This window comes from Nelumbo nucifera, chromosome 1 (assembly GCF_055504915.1).
Source record: "Nelumbo nucifera cultivar China Antique chromosome 1, China Antique-T2T, whole genome shotgun sequence".
In the NCBI taxonomy this organism is placed as follows: Eukaryota; Viridiplantae; Streptophyta; class Magnoliopsida; order Proteales; family Nelumbonaceae; genus Nelumbo; species Nelumbo nucifera.
The window spans coordinates 199,035,720-199,058,821 of NC_142649.1; the positions used below are offsets into that span (position 1 = coordinate 199,035,720).

At 40.0% G+C, this 23,102-nt stretch overlaps 1 protein-coding gene across 1 annotated transcript; it reads right to left on the reverse strand.

The window, feature by feature from the left end:
* Positions 1–5,398: 5,398 nt before the first annotated feature.
* On the reverse strand, positions 5,399–8,026 carry LOC104602370 (squamosa promoter-binding-like protein 8). Its single transcript, XM_010266031.3, has 4 exons — positions 7,507–8,026; positions 6,563–7,281; positions 6,053–6,219; positions 5,399–5,890 (listed from the first exon to the last, which is right to left on the reverse strand). The coding sequence occupies exons 2-4, from the start codon at positions 7,156–7,158 to the stop codon at positions 5,661–5,663; spliced, it is 993 nt and encodes a 330-aa protein (XP_010264333.1). The 5' UTR covers positions 7,159–7,281; positions 7,507–8,026; the 3' UTR covers positions 5,399–5,660.
* Positions 8,027–23,102: the final 15,076 nt, after the last annotated feature.

Here is a 23,102-nt window from a genome sequence, read left to right on the forward strand (position 1 = left end):
GGGGGGTAGGGCTAATCCCAATGAACAGTAGAGGAATCTCCTCCACCACCAATGGTTTCGCCTAGACTATCCCCATCACGAGAAAATTAGCCACGGCAGCGGCCTCCTCGTCCCGAAGCGAAGGGGGACATCTCTCTACAACTACACAGGCCTCTCGCCACTTCGACCTGAACCTCCAGCCTTCGGGGTAGGAGACATAGAAAAATTTGTCCTTCCACCCATGGACAGACGAAGAGTTGTACACTGGCTTCCCTCTCCAGGGATGGAAGTAGTACATCTTGGCCTCGGAAGCGTGCTTCCTCAGCAAGAACATGGCATGAAACATCTTCGACGTCAGCTCCACATCCCGAAGTCGAGCCCACACCAACATTGCTATTATTGTCCTAAGTGCGTTGGGGACGAGCTGACTGATAGTGATACCGTACCATTCCAGCAACTCATAGACTAAAGAAGGAAGGGGAAACTAAAGGCCAGACTATAAAAAATGCTGGTAAATGTAGATTTCCCCCTCATCAGGAGTCCACGGCCGCTCACCTACGTCAGGACCCTAAGATCGTAGGACCGGGGTATGTGGAACCTACTCGCCAGGGATTTGACCTGGCCCACCTCCAAGGAGTTGTCAAACTCCGAGCGTGGGATACTAGCGTCAGCCGCCCTTCAGGCAACGCTCCCTCCCACCAGTCCAACGGCGAGCTCTACAACGTCTTCCCCCTCGGCCTGAAGAGACCCTTTGGGCTCCCTCGGCAATACCGACGTAGCACTTTCACGAGGAGAGTCATCGCCTCGGTGGAAACCCTTGGTGCCCCCAGAGGCTACTCTTTCCCTAAGCACCGCAATCTCTTGCCGAAGAGGGACAGTAGCCAAGGGACCTAACGAGGAGAGAGGGGAAGGGGTTTGAGGAGAGCTCCCTCCCGAGGTGTTCGGGAGCTCATAGCACTCAGGGCCGGAGTCCGAGAAAGACATTGCGAATTACCTAGAAGATGGTGAGGAAGGTAAAGACGAGTGTCTTGAAGGATTGAGAACCTAGGAGCTGAGTTCACTCGATAGCAAGGGCGCCTAAGTTCAAACGACGCCCAAGCAACAGCTCAAATCACTATGGATCCAACGGTCACGAGGACCCTCTGCTTCTGCGAACCAGCTATACCGCACCACTCGGCGCGTGCCCTCGGAAGACAAAATGACGCTGGAAGAATCACGAGGATCTCTCGCCGCAACCCGCCAGGCAAACCGCGAAGTCCACCCATCGCGACCCATCGGGCGAACCGCTCAGCCAGGAAAACGCACACCTAGCATATCTGGGTGACTGTCCTCCTCACGTAGGGCCCTTGACGCAACCTGATCGTACATGACACGGGGCCATCCCCGCTAACCCGAGGCATCCGCGCCACACGCATCTCCGAACCGATGAGGAAGGAAGACACATACAAACTGAAAGTGACGCCACTGCAGAATACCCGTTGGCTGACGAACCAGAAGGCATAACAGTCGCTACTCCCGATGGCCAAAGCCGAAGCCTTACCACAACTATCATCTCCATTATTAGACGAAGCCAAGACATCACCTCGGCCCCGGGAGTGGGGGGCAAGTCATGTGGGCTAGCCAGGCCCAGCCCATTACGGGTTGTGAAGCCCGACCCACTATCGCCTGACAATGCCAGCCATAACAGAGGGGAGCCCCCCTGCCTTCGTACGGAGCCAACCACAGAGCAATTAGGCATACTCGCAAGGACCTGTCGCCTGACTTCGTACGGCTCTAATCTAGTGCGTTCATCCCCACTTGCCTCTAGCTCGTTCAAGTATAAATATGAGGTAATTCTCCCTTGACAAGGGATCCAGACCCCAGAATCATGATCCAGCTCCCGCATTTACTTCTAGTGCCTTGGATTAAATTCTTGCACCTACCTTGCTTCGTTAGCGTTTACTCTTGGGGATCCAGTGCATCCGAGGACTACCACCGAGACCTCGTTTGCACCTTCCCCCACCTTGCACCTCGTACTAACTGGAGCGTTGGAGCCTCCACCTCGAGTCTCCACCTGAGGTCTCTGACATCTCTTGTTTTGCAATACCTCGGATCTCTTGGGACCTTTGTCACCTAACTGGCGACCTGCAATCTTTGGCTTCTACCGTACTTAGAAGGGAGCATCCCGTCTCAGCCTACAATCCTCGACCTCGACTTGCCCTCCTCTGAACCCTCAAAACCTTCGATTTGCCTTCGAAACTTGGGAGTGAATTTACCTTATTTGCACTCGGTTAATCCGGGCAGCAACATTAATAATTCCGGGCATGGTTGAATGAATTCTTCTCTATATAAATAAACGATGTTAGAAAGTGTGAAACAAAGATATTCTTTTTTCCCTTCTTTAGAGGGAGGCAGTTGTTGGGATGGTCAACACTGCGAAATGTTGTAAAAATAATAAGAGGCGGTGCCATGGGAGAACCGAGTTCGCATCTGCACCCCACAGAGTGCACCCCACATGCACATTTTGGCTTTCATTGCGAATATATCCTGTAGTTATTGTTTGGAGATATTCTTAATACACGGTTGAAATGATCTGCGCGGCACAGATCTGAATTCAGGGGAACGGACCCCTCGCTACCCTGGTTTTGCAATTGTTCTTGCGGCCAATATCAATCCTTTTCCGGCCGTTCTTGACCCTCCGTTAGTGGAGGATATTCCATAGGTCAAATGGTGAAGGAAGCCTCACAAATCACAATTGGTGATTGGTACACCTCATAGGATTTTGGTACCTATTGATACATTGTATCATTAGTAAATAAAATGACTAGAAAAAATGTGAACAATTAGGGGCTTAATGTTTTATACTTTTATTTACTTCTAAGGGCTCTGGACTCCATCATCATTCTCACTCCAAAAATATCTAGAGAGAGAGAGATTTTCATTTCGGGAGGGCATGTGAGAGTATCCAACCAGATTTAGTTGTTGTCTCCCTTTAGAGGTGTCATCTCCATTCCACAAGGCATTAATTAAAAAATAATTTTAGGAGATAGAGATGATGATGGCGATGGAGCGTGTCATATAACTGAAATATGAGATGTGTGGCTTCCATCATCTCTCTTAAACTCTTAAACAACGTAACATCTTATACCATTCATGTGTGTACCTTTTCTTATGTATCCCTTCCACTTCTCTCTCTTCTTTTTTTTTCCCTCAATTTAATATTTGGTTCCTTCTACTCTTTCAATTCCAACATAAAAAATGAAGAGTATAGGACCCACTATGTATGTTACTTTCTCGTCACTAGGTGGACAAGGGCTTCCCTGCTGGCTTCATTACAACCAACCCCACTATCTCACATCTCACACATATGAAAAGTCATGTTGCATTCGCAAGATATGACCATAACCTCATTATAATATTAGTAGTAAAACCACTCAAACTGAGGAAAAGAAACTGAGAACCACCCATCATCACCCAAAGACACAGAAGCCTTTTACAAAAACAACCTAATAGTATTTAATAATATATCGTTTGATCTTGTGCTGTAATATTTATTTCCAATTTTGAATTGTTTTTTGTACATTGATTACAAACTACAAAGGCTTTCAGTTGTCCGGGTTTCTTTGGAAACTAAATAACTCAGAAAGGAGAGATAAAAGGATAAATTGTTGAAACCTACCTGAAGTTTTGAGGTGAAGTTTGATAATTGTAATCACTTCTAAATTTTTTGACACGGTTGCGAGCAACTAGATCCCCTCTGTTGATATAAAGCACGGATTTAATAAATAAATCAATTTGGTAAAGAAAATGTTTGGAAAGGTTTAGAGCAGTGATTGATATGAAGAGAAATTTTAAAAAATAAATATTTTAATAAAAAATAAACCATATGAATATTTTGGACATTTGATGCCTCTTGTTTAGAGATTCTAACAGATTGCAACTACGTCAGGAGAAGCAATTGCAATTACCATATTTCCTGCCGACTATAAGGCTCAATTTTGGAGTATAAATATAAATACATAGTACAAAATATAAGGTTTCACTGTACATATTTATATTTGTAATCCTTCTAAACTGAGCCTTAAAGGGAAATTTGAGCAACGGCACAGCCATGGTTTTTAAAAATGAACCGAAGATCAAACCGGTCAGGGTCCAGTTACCAGTTTGAACGGTCGGACCATTCAACCCGAACGGCCGATTCATTCTAACAAAAAAAATAAAAAGGATTGAAAAACGGTTTAAATGGTTCGAATGATTAACCAGCCGGTTCAACGATTTGCTGACCAAAATCAACGATTTTGAGAGAAAAAGCAGTTTTGGGAGAAAACGGATGACCGGTTCCGGTTTTTCCGATCCAACCGTCCGGTCCAGTCTGGTTTTAAAAACAATGCTTCCAGCAATTAAAAAAAATAGTAAGTAGACTGTAAAGACTAAATAGTGGGGTTATTTTATTTAAAAATCATGATTAGAAAAGCCAAATCAGTTATTAATGCAATTATTATGCCCTAAAATAACACAATGATGATTGATGCAAGTCTAATCCCTGCTATGTTTGCCCACGTTTAGAGAAGTTGGAAGAACTAAAGAAAGGCTTTTAAAATTCTGATTTCTGATCGTGTGGACTCAGCGATTCGTATCTCCCACTCCTACATAATATACATGGCACAAAATGGTATAACAATGTTTAGCTTTACCAAGCATCCACTGTTTCTGTTACGCCTTCTGAAACTTCACTAGCTATGTGCTACAGTTACTACTTACTACCTCTCTCTCTCTCTCTCGATAAAAAACATGCATTAACTGGCACGAAACCCATCGAATTCTAATCCAAATTTAGATGTCTGCTCCTCTTCTGTGAAGCTCGGGAATTTTGTGTCTGTTTTTTTTAAAGCATCACTATTATCATCTCATTGAAATATGTCAATCCAAGATTCTCTACAGATGGGTCTTGGCATCTTTTAACTGTTCAAGTGTTTTAAATGATTCACACCCGTGTTATTTTTAGTAATCTCACTCGCCCAATATTCCACCTCCATTAATTTCTTGAAGTAATAAACGAAAAAAAAAAACAGAACAATTTGATTCTGAGCCCACTGATTTCTTTGATGGGACCCATAACGTAGCCGTTGGGTAATGATCCTCTGAAAATGGGCCAGGCGAGTTAATGGCCCGATAGGGCCAAAACCCGTCCACGAGATCCGTAGCGTCGACTCGACGATATTACCACACCACCCACATCCACGATATCACGTCAATCCACCTCCACTACTAGCAAATTACCCAAACAACAGATCCAATTTACCGAGAATACCATCCAGAGATCGACGGGGACGAATGCAGAACAGAGATTTCAGGCGCGTACGTAATGGACAGAGAGAGAGAGAGAGAGAGAGAGAGAGTAGAAGAAGAAGAAGAAGAAAAAGCATTAGTGTTCCGAGCATTTGGTTCCTTTAATCGAATTCATCAATATATAAAAACCGATCTAAATTCTTAACAATAAACAACGTCATATAAAATGGAGGAAGAGAATAAACACGTAAGCTGGATTGATGTTTACTGTAAGACCATCTTCAAACAAACGACGACATTTAATAAAATGTAGAGAGAAGATTAAAACAAGAAACAATAACAAAAGAACTAGATGATTAGTAGAAATTAACAGCTACCTTCAGCATTTCACTGCTTTCCTTCTTTTGCTTTCACTAGCCCTCCCTCCCTCCATACTGTTCGTCCTCTTCATCCCAGCTGGAACTCTGGATCTGACGCTCGTACAGCCTGAAGTTGCCCACCTGCGAGAAAAGTGAGGTTGACGACGAAGACGAAGACTTCGAATCGTGGTTTCTGGGCTGGAAACACCCCAACGACATCCGAGGTGGCGACACCGCAACTGTCACCGACGACGATGAATGCGCTCCTGACTCCGGCGAAGATCCTACGTTCATGAACCACCACCGACAAACAAAAACCAGATATTATATCTTGGCTTTCCCTTTAATGGCCAACAATTAACCAAAATCTCCGTGCCTCCGAGGACAAACAAATTAACCTAGCTAATTAACTTAAATGCAAACCCCAAAAACACTTGTAAGCTTACTTGCAGGGTTTTCTGAAGGGGAACCGAGAGCGTTTTCCAGCTGGACTTGTTGCTGCTGCTGCTGGGTTTGTTGCTGAGGTTGCGATTTTCTCCTCCGACGGTTGTGATCGGCCAACCGTTTCCTGCAACTTCGTTTTCCTTGATCGAACTCCGACAGAAGGTGAAACCTGTTTTAATTTGTTCGAGTACAAAATAGATAAATCAACGACATCAATGACCGAATAAACTAATTTATCCATCCATTTCAGTATAAGAAACAAAGCAACAGTACGTTAATGGACATTACGAAAATTTTCCGGACACAAATGCCCTCGGGATTGCCCCAAGTACGGCAATGCCAATCATTAGCTCAACCAAAAACTTCACGAGGGCATTATGGTCTTTCTAACTATTCCAATGGAGGCCAAGACGGCAAGACCAGGAGACTGTGTTGTACTTGCTTTGCTTTATATGAGAAAAGTATAATTACACTGTTAATTGAATGGTATGGGTAATTTTGTCATTTCGAACCTGCTACATTGCTGGCAAAAGCGCTGAGTCAACCCGCCAGCTAACACAGTGGAGGCTTTCGAGTGAAACTCGCAGACCTTGTGACGCCGGTGATAATGCTTCGCGTGAGTCAAATCGGCGTTGCATCCCTCGGCCTGACATCTCGGTGAGTTCGACACGCCGGCTTCGATCGGTCTCGATCGGCGGTACAACCGGTTCACGAAATCGTCTTCTGCCGACGAGAAATACGTCCGACCACCTAAATTTAACCCGATTCTGGCCGGAAAATCCATGCCTCCTGGTCCACACACCTCCTCGCTCTTCGGCAAGATCATAAAACTAGTGGGCCCGGCAACAGGTTCCGGTGCAGGATGCTGGTGCGGGTAAGACAGTGAGTAAGATCGTGCGTCGTAGAGGGACTGGAGATGGGTTTGGTTCTGATGTTGCTGTTGTTGGAAGGGGTGATGAGTAGGGTACGAAGCCGCAGGAGAAAGGAAGTTCCCCGCCAGTGTTTGGTTGTACTGGTCGAAAATCTGGCGCGTTTGGTCGGAATCTTGTCCGGGCTCCTCCCCAGAGAGTAACATTGCAGATGGATTCCCCCACTCGTACTCCAGCATTTTTTCTTTCTGCCTCTTTTACTCGAGAGAAAAACAAAAAAAAAAGGGCACTCCGTAGACAAACGTAAGCTCTTCCGGCAAGCTAAGACGTCATTTTCCGGCGGTCAGATGGGACTGTTCAAACTGTACATGAAACACAAAGGAAGTTCAACTCAAAAAGGGTTTGAACAGAAAATGTGTCAGCTTTCCTCGGGAGATTATTGAGCAAAGAAGCTTCGTAGTTTCAAGTTTGGCTGTAGACTTTATGCTTTTTTTAATGGTTTTTTCCCTCCTGGGTTTCAATCGCTTTTACGAGCATGTCGGTGTTTCAGGTATCTTTTGTTATATAAATAGATAAAATGTTCTTACCTTGAAGTGCAGACTCCGAGAGAAGGAAACGAAGCTATAACTGAAACCCTGTTCGCCATTGACTGAGCTTCTCTCTATCCACTAATGGCGTGTACGTCTGGGAAGAAAGAAGTTCTTTCACAGAACATATATTAAGAAAAGACTTTGTACTGATGTCTCCCTCTCTCTCTCTCTCTCTCTCTCTCAAATACACACACAGTCGACAGACATACTCACATACACGCAGTTGAGACTTGAGAGGATACAAAAACGATCCGTTCAAGCTGAAAGAGAATAGCTCAGGGTCAGCTCACTTCCTATCTCTCCTCCTCACCGAGGAACTGAGGTACCAGGCGGCTCGCACAGAGGTCGGTGATTTTACTGGTTATATAGAAGACTAAATTACGATTGTGACCAGTTGATAGTAACAAATTTACTCGAAAGCCACTTGTCGGAAATAAAGCTCACAATCTCTCTCTCTCTCTCTCTCCACACGAGTCTTCGAGAGACGGTAAGTGATAAGTCGAGACTCGAGAGAAGTTGGTAACTTGGTATTGAACAATCTGAAATAGTCACCAAACCAACGGAATGGACAACCGAATTTACATGTAGACGAAAATGCCCTCGAGGAAATTTACCAATTCAGTTAGACAAGTTAAACTGTGGTGGATAAAGTTGAGGACAGTACGGTAACGTTGGTTTGTGAAGTGGGGGGGAGCAGTTGCTTTATACGGTAGGAGAGGACTATGGAGACGTACCTAATTGCTTCTTCCAAGTTACTAAAACCTACTTTGTTTTCCTGTCTCATTTATTGTCCAATTGACCTTGTACTTTTTCATCCTTGCCGTCTCACAAGTTGATCAAGTTTTACTGAGAAGCTCCACCACCACCACAATTACACTTTTACCAAAATACCCTCCTTCCTTTAGGCTGGGGATCTCCAAGATTCCCTCCGATTGTTGGGGCTTGTTTGGAAATGGATTTCAGACTGCACGGCCATTGAGGGAGGGTATCTGCATGTAAACTTTTTGCGGGTTAGATATATAGTATATTGTCTCTTCAACCTCAACCAGTAAAAAAACTAATAATATAAATGTCTGTACTTATCAATTAACAGTTACTGATTATTAGGCAAAGAAAGAGATCTCCATGAATAGACCTCTCTCTCTCTCTCTCTGTCTCTTGATGACTACCATGAGATTTAATACTTGAAATTTGGTGATAAAACAAATAAGCTTGATGGGCATTTAATTGGTTGGTAGTAAAATGTGAGAGCGGGGGGGTACTAATTTGTTTAATCACAGGGTCCAAAGACATCTCTCCTGCCGGACTAAAAAAGCTGTAGGAGGCAAAGCCAAACAGTGTACATAGCTCTGGCTGTTAAGCAGTTTGCCAAGGAGCTGCTTCCCTTCTAAACAAGGGAGGCTTCGAGGAAACGTCTCAAACAAAGCCGGAGAGATCTTTCAACCATGAGACTACTACTAGTACAACAAACACTGATGGTGACCCAAGTTGTCTGCCCCCTCTACACATTATGATATCGGTGGACTATGGGTCATATCTACATTCTAAAAGGTGCCTGCCTATCATACACTCTAAAGCTCCGTTTGTTTGTTTGTTTGTTTTATTGTAGAATCTATGATGCATTGAGTTTTCTTCACGTTGAAATATCTCAGCTATCACTAATCAGTAGATGAAGATAAAGTTTTGGCTGTAAATGGGGCATAAAATATAAATCATATCACAGCTGAAATATTTTGTACTGGACAATTTTAATTAATACACTTTATGGAGAAACAATAGCAGATTAATGGTAATTTTTTATATATTTCATTGGATATACAATTTCCCCTCTGGCATTTTTCATTGGATAGCAGATTAATACACTTTATGCCTTTATGGTTCAGTTTAGAGATTTGTATTTGTTCATTGAAAATTTTCCCTCTGGCATATCCTTCACTTACATTTTCTTATATTTTTAAGCTTACAAATTTTTAGTATTTCATTTTTAAAATTCTTGTTATTTATCAAATTTCACTTAACTCACAGTTAACCTTGGTAAAATCCCTACCTACTTGTTCATGAAGCTTCCAAATTTAGTTGATCTTTTGAATTTAAGAAGTAGCTTAAACTTAAACTTAAACTTGGTCTGGACTTGTTCGATCTTCCAAAAGCAAATGTAACCAATCCGAATAACTATTTTATGAATACATAGAAAAATGTAGACATTAGTGTAATAACATAAAATTTCTTTTTCTTGAAGTAGATCATTTCTGCTAGGTTAAGGTTTTGAAAATAAAGTTTCAAAGCAGAGAATTTTCTTTTGGGGTCCATAGGCCCTGACCATTTCACATAGGTAAAAGTCTTCAGACCTTAGTTGTTAGGCATGCTCATCTTTTTTAATCAATCCCCTGAAGACCAAGGGACCATTTTTTATAACAGCCGAAGTTGTTGAACTGAATGATTTATTAAATTGTCTTTAATAGACAAAATAATTAAATAATAAAATGTTCAATGATCAATGATCTATCTTAGGTTCAGTCATCAAAAATCCCACAACCTCTTTTTAAATCTTTTTCACCAAAAAACATAGCAACAAAGCATTTTTAGTTCAGCTTCTTCAGCTAGAGAGAGAGAAAGATGGAGAGTAATTACAACAAAACTAAATCGTCTAATTTACTTTTTATATGACATTAACCTAAAGGTTATATTCAATACTATCCTTGATAATGTAAACAGAACAGTTCTCATTTATCATATAGAAGGACTAACAACGGTGCATATGAAAAATATAGATAGTAGAAATAACAGCACATAAATAAAGGGTTCCCCTTGGAATTGGCATTTATTTGATAGGTACTTGTCAAAGCTTGTCAATGAAAAACCTAGCAACTAGGCGTGAAAGAAGCGCTTCATTAACGAAGATGGGTACATATTCATGCATTTCCAACTCTCACCTCTCACCTAGATAGGTAAATATTCAAATTCATGTCAACGAGTTATTGATTTTTAAGCACTTGTATCATTAGACTTGTCTAGGCTCAGCTTGGTTGGAGGGTAAAATGAGGGAAGTTGAATAGTTTAATTCCCTCAAAATTATTATTTTATGGTGTTTGGTTGCACGGAAAATAGGTGTGTAACATGAGCATTCTTCTAAAAGGAAGTGTTAATTATAGTAGAATAAGGATGTATTTGGTTAAAATTCTATTGCAAAGAATCATTATTGGAAAATGAGTTATGAAACCAAAATTGATTCTTTTTATTCTAATTCTTTTTTTTTTCACTCCAAAGAATTAATTCTTAGGAGTTTTGAACCCAAAAAACCTTGAGGCCCCTTTCGCATTTCAGTAAGTTACTTATCCGGGTAAATACAATTACCCAAGTAATTGTTTTTCAGGAAAGATTTATCTGGGTAAGTGCATTTACCCATGTTGTTCTATTTCCCATGTAAATAAGGCAAGACCATTTTATCCATAAAAATCCATTATTACAAGGGGCATTTTTGACCCTTTTAAGTATTGACAACTTTCCCCCAATGTGAGAAAGTTATTTACCCACCTACCCACCTAGGAGACCCAAGAAAATAAACTTTCTCTAATCTGCCAATAAATCTGAAAAAAGAATATGAAATTTTTGGTCAATAGAAATCAAAATCTCATTAACCAACTTTCCCCCTCTCAAAATCCAGAAAAAGAACACTCCTTAATTCTAATAATTTTTATACATCCAAATTTAAAATTGATTCTTAGAATCATATAATTCATGAGCACTAATTCTATGAAAATATGGGGCAAGCATAGCCTAAACATTCTATGTATTTCTTCATAGTTAATATTCTTAACAGAGAATAATTGGTCCTCTCAGTTCAACTATATGGGGTTGAATATCTTTTGCTAAAGAAACTGTGTGTTCCTTTATTTCATGAGCAACCAATAAGAGAGACTAGGTTGAATAACAGTTCAAAACCCTTAAGACATATTCTTGTTCATCCTAAAATTAAAATGCTTTTCATGAATTTTACTGCTTGTGTGATTATCGAAAATTACTTAATTACCCATCGAAATTGGGAGGCATATATGGCACGTAAATGAAGGTTATTATATTGGCCTTTAATTAATTTTGATCATTTTCTACTGAACACCTCAAGCTCATAATTAATGGCTAGCTTTTCTAGTTAATATATAAGAATAAGGTTGGATGTTGGATGTTGACTGCGACGAAAAAGAAAAACATAGGAGGTCGGATGGGAGGAAGAAGGAAGGACATTTTGGAGAATAAGAGAAGGTAGAAGGGCAATGAAAAAGAGGAGGAGCAGCACAAAAGACAGAGAGGAAAAGGAGATCGTATCTACAACGTACGATGTATTATTTGGGGATGGCCGGGTGGGGATTGGGGGAGAAGTATTTGTATATATTTTCCGGAGCTGTAACTCTGGAAAAGCCTGTCACCGATGTTGACTCTCCTTTCCCTTTGTACGGAATGTTTCTTTGTTGCAATACAACTCCTCTCCCCCACCCCTCATTTTTTTTCTTTTCTTTTTTTTAGTTTCATTCACATAATAATAATATATTTCTTCTCGCTAGCTACTTTCTTTACACATATTATAATTCTACCACAGCAAATAATCTAATCCAAACTAAAGATCAGGCGGTTAGAACTTAGAACCTAGAACTGATTCTCTGTGAATATCATCAGTTGCATGGGCTGTGGGTCCCTCCTCTTTTTAAAGTTGGCAGGGTCCACTGCTCAAGGCCACCCCTCCTCTCCCTTTTCTTTTTCCTTCTTTCTTTCACGGTGTCATATGTGGGCTTTTGTGCTGCTGCAGCAGCAGGCTAGCAGCATCTTTTTACTCTTATCATACTCACAATCTCGCACAACTGCACAAGCGGAAGCAGTTGACCCCCCTTCGTCCAAGTATCTCTCATCTCATCTGCACTGCATCTGGTGTGGTGGATTTCTTCTTCCGTCCATCTAGAACCGTTCATGGTCCACCCGGGATCGATCTTTCTTTCTGTGGTCCACGTGTACGGTTAACAGGTCTTGCGTCTCATCAGGGGGCAAAAGAATTTTTGTTGCTTTACCGTATTTGTTTTTTCTTCCGATTTTTTTTTATTTTTCTGGGAAAACACGAAAAATATTTTTTTCCTTTATTTTTATTTTTTTTGGTTTTCTGAAGAGAAATCAAAGTGAAAGAAAGAAAGAAAAGCCGTAGGGGGCGGGAGGCCCGTCCTTTCACAACAAATGAATGGTGTCAGAGGTGGGCAGGTAGGCGGGGACATGCTGTGAGGTAAAGAACGTGCCACGTCATTCTTTATCCCTGTCTCCATCTTGACCGTCCACGTTTTCTGATCATGATCTTTCCCCACGACTCGAATTTCAAACTAGGGTTTTTGTATCTTTCTCGACAGCTTAGTTTCGCACGTGTTTCCTGCCTACGCTTCCTGCATTATGAGATGCGATTCTGACACGTGCTGCCTCTCCAGATTTCGGTCGACTCGTGTGTGATTCCTGATTTGTACTGCTGTCGTCTACACGCCATTACTGTCACCCCTGTATCGGTCTGTGGGTGAGAGATATGGCCCGGGTAACCGAACGCCCTAACAAACGACGCAGTGGGCCGTGGGCCGACGACGAAACCAGAGTCCAGACTCTAGAGGAGAGAGGGAGAAAGAAAGAGAGAGAGAGATAGAGAATTACTACTCTTCACCAACTTTATGTTATTAGGTAGGGTAATGGTGAGAGCAGGTCAGTAGGACCATTTGAGCCTTTGCTATCCACCTTCTGTGCTTAGCCCACTGTGGTGAGCCCCACCTAGGACTCCGACTTTTCTCTTCAGCTCTGCCTTCCCAGAATCTCCGACCCATGATGGACAGTGAACACCATGGCACTAGGGACCACTGCACCAGCTTAGCACTTTTGGATTCGGGTTCACCCGTATTCGTCTTCCGCTTTCTTTTTATGATTTTCTCAAGGGGAATGAATCCTTACATGACTGTTACTAATTATTGTTATTGACTTATTGTCGTTGGCCTGTTGCTGCAACCTTGGTAGAGAGGATGGTTGAATCATTTAAGAAACTCTACGCAATAGACAGTTAGTTAGAGCTGAGAAATGACCCATCAAGCAGGTTGTTGAGGTATTAGTGCCCCGCTACTGGGGCAACAGCTTCATATACAATTAAGGAAGCGAAGTTCCATTTTGCTTGTAGACAAGATATTCAATAGCTCTACTGGTACGAATTTTGCGATTATCAGAAGCTGGTAGAAAAAAAAAAAAAAAAGTAGAAAATGTTTTCCAGAGAGAAGTCTGCTTGTTTTTTTGGGTAATACCCACTTTTGTTCTATTGGAAAATACCTATGTTAATTATCGGAATTTTATATGTTAAATATGAATAATTAGTTCCATGCAGACGTATGTATATATATAGCTAAATCATGTGTTAGATATAATTTGGATCGTACGAGATCAGATTGGGGTAGTGGATCTATATTTAGTACAATCAAATTCAGATAACGTTAATAGGATGGAATCGAACTGGAATTTGGACAAACAGATGCCATTAGCAGCCCTAGACGCCATGAGGGAAGAGTCAAGATGTGGTGGAGGATACGGAGCTGACATGCACAGATGCCCCCAATTGAAGTGAATTTATATGAGATGGACAATCTTAGATTAGTAAGGGGAGACCAAACATAAACAGAAGCTTCTCCAGGTAAGTAGTGCAAGGGTAGTAAAAATGCTGAAATAGGGCAGAAAACATGCAATGCATCATGTCTGTGGCAAAGCTAATAAGAAGTTCTCAGGATTAGTAGTTTCTATTCTTGCAGAGATGAGAGAGTAATTAATGCCAATCAATGCTTCCTAAGATTGGAAGGTCTCAAAGTACTTAGATCAGATGCTGTTATGCTTGTTATTTCATGTGATGAATATATATAAAATGTTAAGGGTGGGTGGTTGTTTTAGGCAATGACCAGAGTTCTCTGTAACTACCCCAAGGAGGTTGAACCAAACAAACCACTCACTCTATTTTAGAAGGAAGTTGTGCTTTGATATGGATGTATGAGATGTGACTTCCTTTCCTAAATTAAAATTTGATTCTGAGTTGGCATCATCTTCTCCTGGGTCCCAAATAGAAACAGACCTTACCTGGATTGCATCATGCCACATTAAAAGATTGTATTAATTTTATTTGAGATGTGACTTAATTGCTTAGCTAAAATGTTCATTTTGAAAAGGCCCTCACTCAGAGGTAAAATAGCTTTGATGCCCTAGCTTCCTTGTCTTATTCGTGTGGCAGAGGCAGAGCCCTTCTTTCACCTCAAAAGTCTAGTGTGTCTTCATAAATTCCAGATGAAAGGGAAAGAGGAAAAGATTCAAGTTAACAAGGCAATATCTTGGGTTTCAAGCCTCGTTTTCAGAGGATATCAAGGACCCACTACTGAATGGATATGGAGCCAAGCTCAGATCGACTTTTTATTTTTTTGGCTACTAACCCAGCTCAGATATTAACTCAGCTAACTCAAATGATTGGGGGGACAACGTCGTTGTGCTTTATTTGTTGGGATTGTGGAATACAAATTCCTGTAATGCTGAAGAAAGCTCCTAAAAAAGAGCTCACAGATGAGATAAGTAGGAGTCATAATCTAGCCATGTCGATTTGTGGCATTAGCCAATCACTTGGGTCATTGGGTGGGAGGGAGTCAATTGAAACAAGATACACGTGGCAAAGCATAAACATTGGACTCATGCACGACCCAGCTGTAGCCCTAGCACATTAAAGACGCTCAATGAAAGCATTGCATGCACACACTTCTGCTTCTTTCTGTTGACCTGAGCTGATGCTGATGAGAGAGCAACACAACTCTTCTGCTTTTCCTCCAGGCCCTAGTTAGACAACAAGAACCCCCTGAAACAGTTCCCTATAACTTGCCATGCATGCTACAGAAAAAGAGTGAGAGAGAGAGAATGAACCAAGAATCAGCTTCAAACTTCAAAGGATGATAGAATCTGATTATCTTTCTTTGCCTGCACGTGGACGGACATTAAACATTAATAAAACAAAAGATTGCTTGTACCCCCCGCCCAGCCCAGCTGAATTGATTAAAAGTTTTTGGATCATTTCATGCAATTGATCCCTTCAACGTATTCAACAACAGTCAATCCATCACTCCTAGCTAGGCCCTGGATAGCTGAGACCAGGCCAGAATTGGGTAGTGGCCTTTTGGGATGAGTAAAAGATCCTACAGTCATAACACACAAGAGAAGTAAACGCTCTTTCCCTTTAATCTATTTTTCTCCTTATAGTTTTCTTGTCACAGAAGATTCAGGTCTGATATTATTTATGGTCAGTTCAGTTTCTTTGAGGTAAGTTCCTCCCTCATGCCTCTTGCATCTCTCACATGCACACCAGGTGTACAACATATGTTGAGGGTAACATGTTCTTCTTCCATTTCCTGTCGGCATGCATTAAAAAAAATGGAACTCTTACAAAATCAAGCTTGCTTCTGCAGTAAGCATTTAAGATCCAAACCCAAATGTTCATCAGGATCAGATGTAAGTAGCCTGGACAAAACCCAGTGCTTGGCGACTTTTCGTCACTGACCCCAGATTCTTCTGCGTTTTTAACAGCCATAGGCTGCTGTTAATCTGTTAGGAGTCCAACTTGCTTCTCCCAAAGTGTGATGGTGCCACATGGAATGGTCCCCACCGTAGAAAGCCCATTGTAAGTAGAGCAGCAAGCCAATTGGGTGGGTCAGTCAAATTTTCAATCTGATCTTAATCTTCTAATCTTCAAGTAAAATTTTGACCATGTCCAAAGGGGGTGAAATTCAAACAACGTTAAAATAGTGGCAACTGGACCACTAAGAACTTCAGTGCTGTACAAATCTGTCAAGTTGGAGATTTTTCTTTTTTTTTTTTTTTGTATATATAAAGTCGGCAACGGCCAATCGTCCGGCAGCCCAGTCTAGTCACGGATTGAGTTGAGCAACCGACCACCACCCTAAAATGACTTTTGCGAGGACCAACCAGATCCGGAGCCGGACCATGATATTACATGGGATTAGGGTTGGCAATCTTGACCCCAATCCATCTGATCCACCTAATTCATCCACCTTGGAATCCACCCAAACCCACTCAATTTATTGATGGGTCAATATGGGTCGAGCAACCCATTAGGGTCAGTAGAAAAGGGTTAGGGTGGGTTGGGTCGAGGGTACCCGTTAGGGTCAGGATGGGTTGGGTCAAAGTCAATTCTACCTATACTCGCCAAATCTCAAAAATTAGAAAATATAGTGATTCGAACTCAAACCTCCTAGCATGCAAATATTGTATTACATTTCCAAACCACTATGCCAAATTTCATTTTGTTAATAAAAGCAAAATAAAATGGATTTTAATACCTTTCGTGTTCACATGCAAAAACACTTCTACAAAAGCAATTTTATGAAAAGAACTTTTATGAAAGCACTTTTACATAAGTACTTACGAAAGTACTTTTATAAAAGTACTTTTACAAAAGCACTTTATGAAAGTTCTTTTACGAAAACACTTTTATGAAAGCATAAAAACACTTTTATTAAAGCACTTTTACAAAAATACTTTTACACGAAAGCATTTTTATTAAAGTACTTTTACGAAAACACTTTTATGAAAGCATAAAAGTACTTTACGAAAGTACTTTTACACAAAAACACTTTTACAAAAGTACTTTAATGAAAGCATAGAAGCACTTTTATGAAAGTATTTTTACAAGAAAGCACATTTATGAAAACACTTTTATGAAAGCATAAAAGCACTTTTATAAAAGTACTTTTATGAAAGCATAAAAGCACAAAAGCGCTTTTATAAAAGTGCTTTTATGAAAATACTTTTATGAAAGCACTTTTATATAAGTACTTTTATAAAAGTTTTGCATTTTTTTGCAAATTTTCTGTTATTTTCTGCATTTTTTGTAATTTTTCTGCAATTTCTACAAATTTTTGGTGTTTTTTTTTTTGCATTTCCTACAATTTTCGGGTATTGTTTTGCATATTTTCTGATTTTTTTCTCCAAAAGTTTCAAATTTTTTGATATTTTCTTGCATTTTCTGTATTTATCTACAATTTTTGCTTTTCCGGGTATACGGGTTGACCTGACTCATTTTTGTCACATGACAGCCTTAAGAAATTATTCTCTCAAAATTTATTATTTTGTGTATACGGGTCATCCCTATCCATTTTTATATTTATAAGTGAAGGTAAGTGGATTAGTATGGGTCAGGGTGGTTAAAGGTCAATATGATGGGTCAAGAGGGTCAATATGGGTGGGTTAGGGTTAAGATGGGTTATGACCCTTTAACTAGGTTTGATGATGGGTTATAGTGAGTTGATGGGTCAAGTGGGTTGATATTCAACCCTTACCCAACCCACCCATTTGCCACCCCTACATGGGGCCTCTGCCCTAATGATCCCTGCAATATATCTATACGTGGTGCCTGTTTGGCAGATGAACAACAAAACATATCCACCCCCAACCCACGACAATGGATGAAGGCCCATTTGCACTTAATCAGATCGGACACGTCGACAACAAGACATTTTCAGGATCACATGGGTCTCAATTATCTCCATCACCACCAAACTTCCTAACGATCAAACCTGCTCCTTCCTCCACTGTTACCATGTGATGGGGTCTCCCTGTTCCTATTCTTTCCACAAGGAACTGAGCTTTTCCAATAAATGCACTACACCCCCAAAGTCAGTATCATTACTCAAAAACCATCTTTCTTTAGCCCAGTCAACATCTTAAATTCTGATGATTGATTCATTTGATATACACATAATTTGGATGGGTGATGTACATTGCCACGCATTACGAATCAGTTCTGTGGACCCTCGGACATGATGGGCAATCTTTAACAGTCCCCATCTTTTCCTGTATCGCCCACAGTAAACCATTAAACTGCTAAAAGACCCATCTTTCTTCCCACTCAGGCTTCCTTTTCTGCTAATGCTATTGTCTGGATGCGTCCCTGCACCTCACTTTATAGAAAAGAGAAATTCAATTCCACTTCTTTTTGTCTGTTCCTTCTCTTTGGAACAAGTTGATTTTTATCCCAGATTTGTATATAGCAGGGCTTTAGAGAAGATAAATAGCAATCAGCTTTAATTAAATAAGCCTGCATAACACTTATTTCTCTTACTTTCTCTCTTTCCTTTTCTTTTTTAATTTGTCCCAAGGGATCAATCCACCATAATTAATCAAGTAATTATTCAAATTGAACAGATTTTCGACTGGCCATTCATTAGAAACTAAACTCTCGAGCTGAAGATTGCCTGCTATTCTTCACTTTGCAGGTCAGCAGTGCAGTTGTCCCAATTCATCAGATTGATGTACCCTTACAAGACTAGAAGCTAGAATAATTAGCTATTTTCCTCACAGAGCAAAAAGGTGATCAAGCTTGTTTACTTGAACAGAAGGTTGATGATTATGCTAGTTTATAGATCCTCGAAGCAAATTCAAAAGAGAAATCGACGAAGTGATAAGGTTCCTGCAGTAAGAGAGAAATTGTGGAACAGGTTTGCATAAACTATCCTCCACCTGGAATAGGTCCACACTCCACAGTTCCCAGATGTATCTGTTTCTCTGGAACAAGTGGACAGAAAAAGAGTCAGCACACTGTGGAGCAAATTTTGGCTTGTTGCCCGTACGATAATTGATGATTTGCAATTACTGGAAATCTGGAGCAATACATACAACAGAATCACAGAATGCGCTTCTTGGTAGCTGCATGCCTGAAACTATGCTGTATTACCATTCAGATTGAGTAGCATTTTGATCCCAATACATGTTTATTGTCTCTATTATTATATCAAGATTATTAAATTCCATTGGTTCACGGGAACTGTTTGGTAAAGATTTCAGAGAGTTAAAGTTCCAAGGGCATAATTATTGGTGTTAATCTTTTTAGTATTTTCTTTATCCACTATCTTTCTTCACTTTTTAACTCCCATGTAGTAATTCAGGGGTGCTGCCATTGCCAAGTCCTTCTTAAACCAGAATTCCATCCTTGGTTTTTGAATGACTGAATTCAACATGAGAACTTTCAATAGAAATATCGCATTTACTCTTCTCATCTCTGTTTTCACAGTAAATAAGAATGTTTCAATTGAGCTATCTTTTCCTTCATTATTTATCAATTCTGGAAGCTTGGAACCGGGTTTCTGGCAATCTCTAAACAGTCCATTATCAGGTTAAGGCCAAGTGTACTGTTGTGTATCATTATCAGGTTAAATCTGGTATCCTTCTTTTGTACCAAAACAAAATAAATCTGATAGGAAAAATCATTATTTAGTTTAATTGATATACTGTCATGAAAGGGGCTTTGGGTTATAGTTACATTAGATATATGATATGGTAAAAAAAAAAATAAAAAAAAAACATTAATGTTCCCTAGTTTGAGTATTCACAGGGGAATAGAAAGATAACCCAACCAAAAAGGGTAAGAGAAAGGTTACAAGAAATGAAGAAGCAAGAAGTCTGTTTCTACATTCCTTCATGGACCCCTTCAACTCAACAAGTCAACAAAGGGGGCCAAAAAAAGCCAGGGAGAAAAAGAAAAAGGTGAAGAAGAAAAAACTAATGTATGTAGATGGAAGAACAATTATATGGAAAAGTCCATTCTGAAAGAAAAAAGGTTTGATAATGTTGATTAATAGTGACCAAAGAGGTGAACTATTATAGTCTGATACTAATTTACTTGAATTTGTCGGTTAAGGACGCCTGGGCTGATCTTGTCAGCAAGAGTGCCTTTTTCTGAAATCCAGAAAGATTTGTCCTTCACATAGCTCTGCAGTTTTTTTTTTTTTTTTTTTGCATCATAGATTCATAGTCAAGTCGTGCTTCATCTGCAACACAATCCACCACCAGTAGTTTGCTTAGGGAAGTGGATACATGCCTACTTACACTGTGACTTGAAAGAATGGACTGGAGGAAAGAATAATTTTTTTTCTTTTTCTTTTCTCTTTTCTCTTTTCTCTTTTCTTTCACCTTAGTAAAAATGTAAATACATTGTATTCATTAGTCAAGCAGTCTTCTGAGATTTTAGGAAGAGTCAATCGATGCTCACAAGAAGTGACTGTTGCTCCTATATTTGTAAAGGTATTTTAGCAATCAATCTACTAAGATTCAAGGTAAGGTTTGTGCCTCATTACTGAACTAAGTTTATCTGAAAGACTAAAACTAGACTATAAGGTAATAAATAAATTTACGTTTGACGGGTTAGTCAAGCAGCAAACAACAAGTTGAGATGCAGCAACCATTCTCATTGCAGTTAGTGTTTACAAAACAAAACAAAAAAAAAAAAAAAAAAAATTGAACATGTAGGTTCATGGCTGCTTCAAGTAACAAAAGATAAGAAAGAAAGTACCTTTTATCCAAGATGTTGAGCTGCATGAAAAGGAATCCGTACAAAGACATCAGCTGCCGGGAATGTCATCCATTTATGGTACTCTGTGTCATGATTGCTGCATGTGGCGCGTACCTCTTTTACGACTGGCCTTGACTCTGTTTCCTCAATCTCCCTCGTTTTAAATTCGATAGGAGACGGAACACTGGTTTTGCCAGTCCCTGCTCTGCTCTCTCTCTTCCCAAGTTCTGCCAGCGCTTCTGTGTTTTCATTCCTCAGTTTTTCTTTTTTTATTCGGTAGGACACTTCATCGTTTTTTAACTAGAGGCATTTTCCACAAGAAAATGTTTCAGGGAATGTGAACAAACAGTTGGTACGCAAATTAAAGGTTTCATATTTATACCCAAACAAACAACTGATGTTTATGCAATAAATGAATACCGCTTTTGATCCGAAAATTCTATAAAATAGTGTAGTATTGGATAATTAAGACAGTATGTCTAAATAATTAGTGTGATTGAAATAATGGTTAGATGGATGAGTGGCAAGATTCGGAAAGACAGTTTGGAATAATAGTCATACAAAGAAACCCAGGAATACTTGCAATAGGTGATAAAATTACAGAAAGTAGATTGAAATGGTTTGTTCAAGAGCATAAAAGACCATTTACAACACCATGATCTGTTATAAATTGAAGGGCCAGAGAAGAAGAGCTGGGAGCAGAGCGCAAAGGACCTGGTTGAATGGCACTGATCAGAAGAAATGGCTAAACGGGATTCAAGTAGCCCACCACATATAGACATGATGACATGTAACTTGAACGAGACATTTCTTCTGATACCTGCAACAGAGCTGGGCTTCAATTTCGATATCAATTAAGCTCTGTTGAGTGTTGATGCAGTTGCCTGAACCGTCGTCCATAGCCTGTATTTATAACTCGAACGGGCACTGAAAAGTATACCCCTTTCTGTAAAAAGAATCTGCTCCAATTTATTAGTGAAACTTTTTAATAGAATCTGCTCCAATCCAGTCACAAAAGAAGCAAATTAAAGTACAACAACCTTGTCCAATACAAACTGAACACCAAATAAATCAATCGAATTGAAATTTGGAAAAGAGGGCCCTGTGATAAGACCAGCTAAATTCCATGGCTTTTCAAATGATTCGTCCGTATAAGTGAATTACCAGATGACAACAACCAATCTAGTTGCAGAGTTTTACCAGTTACAAGAGATTAACTATAGGACTGTTGTAATGGTTACTTCTCAATATAAAAGAAATCAAATTCAAGAATTCCAATTTGATTTTCAGAAATTCTAATGATGGCAGGCCCTATTTTCAGATCTGCAATAAAGATAGCCTGCCTAGTGCTAGTCCCTATTTGCTGGCCTGTTTGTGCCGAAAACGAAAAAGTACGGGGAAAAGTATGGATAGGCCCAATGTAGATTTCTGAATATAAACATCCAAAATGTCAAAAACCCTATTTTATACATCAATGCCCGGGCATCAATTCCGAATTGGCACCCAAAAAATTCTGATGATCATGGGATGAACCTCATTCTCCAAAAAAGTAAACTTGTTTGACCGAAATTTAGCTAATCAGCTCTCATACCGGTTCTATTTGGTTTTGCCACCACATCAGTGCCACATGGACATTGGCGTTTATTGCATATAAAATAAAATGAAACAATTGTTTGGTTTCACTGTTTATCAAATAAATTATAGAAAATTGAAATTCTTTGATTTCTGTATATGAGACATTTGGGAAAACGTCAAATTTTTGTTTCTCCTAACAAATTAGCATTTTTTGAAACTAAATGCTAATATGATATACTTTAATTGATATTAATTTGATGTAAAGAAAAAAAAAAGCATTTAAAATGAAATCCAACCAAACAACAAAAACATGTGTAGGTTGGGTAATTGGATGGGAGCGGTCTCTTTGAAAGACAAAGAGAGCCCGGTGGGTTGGGAAGTTGGCTTTTTTGGCTAAGGATGCTAGGGTAGGGAGTCAAAGTGAAAGAATGCTTGGGTGTTGGATGTTGAATGTTGAGATAAGGGTACTTGTGACGTATCGGGAAAGAGAATATTGGATTTTGCAGTCAATCATTAAGTGCCCCATCGGGGGTTCGCCACGTGTCTCATAAGGATTTTCCCATGGATCAGCTTTCCTTTTCCTCAAGACCCTTCATTACTCACGTATGCTACTACCTCTTGCACAATTTATCTT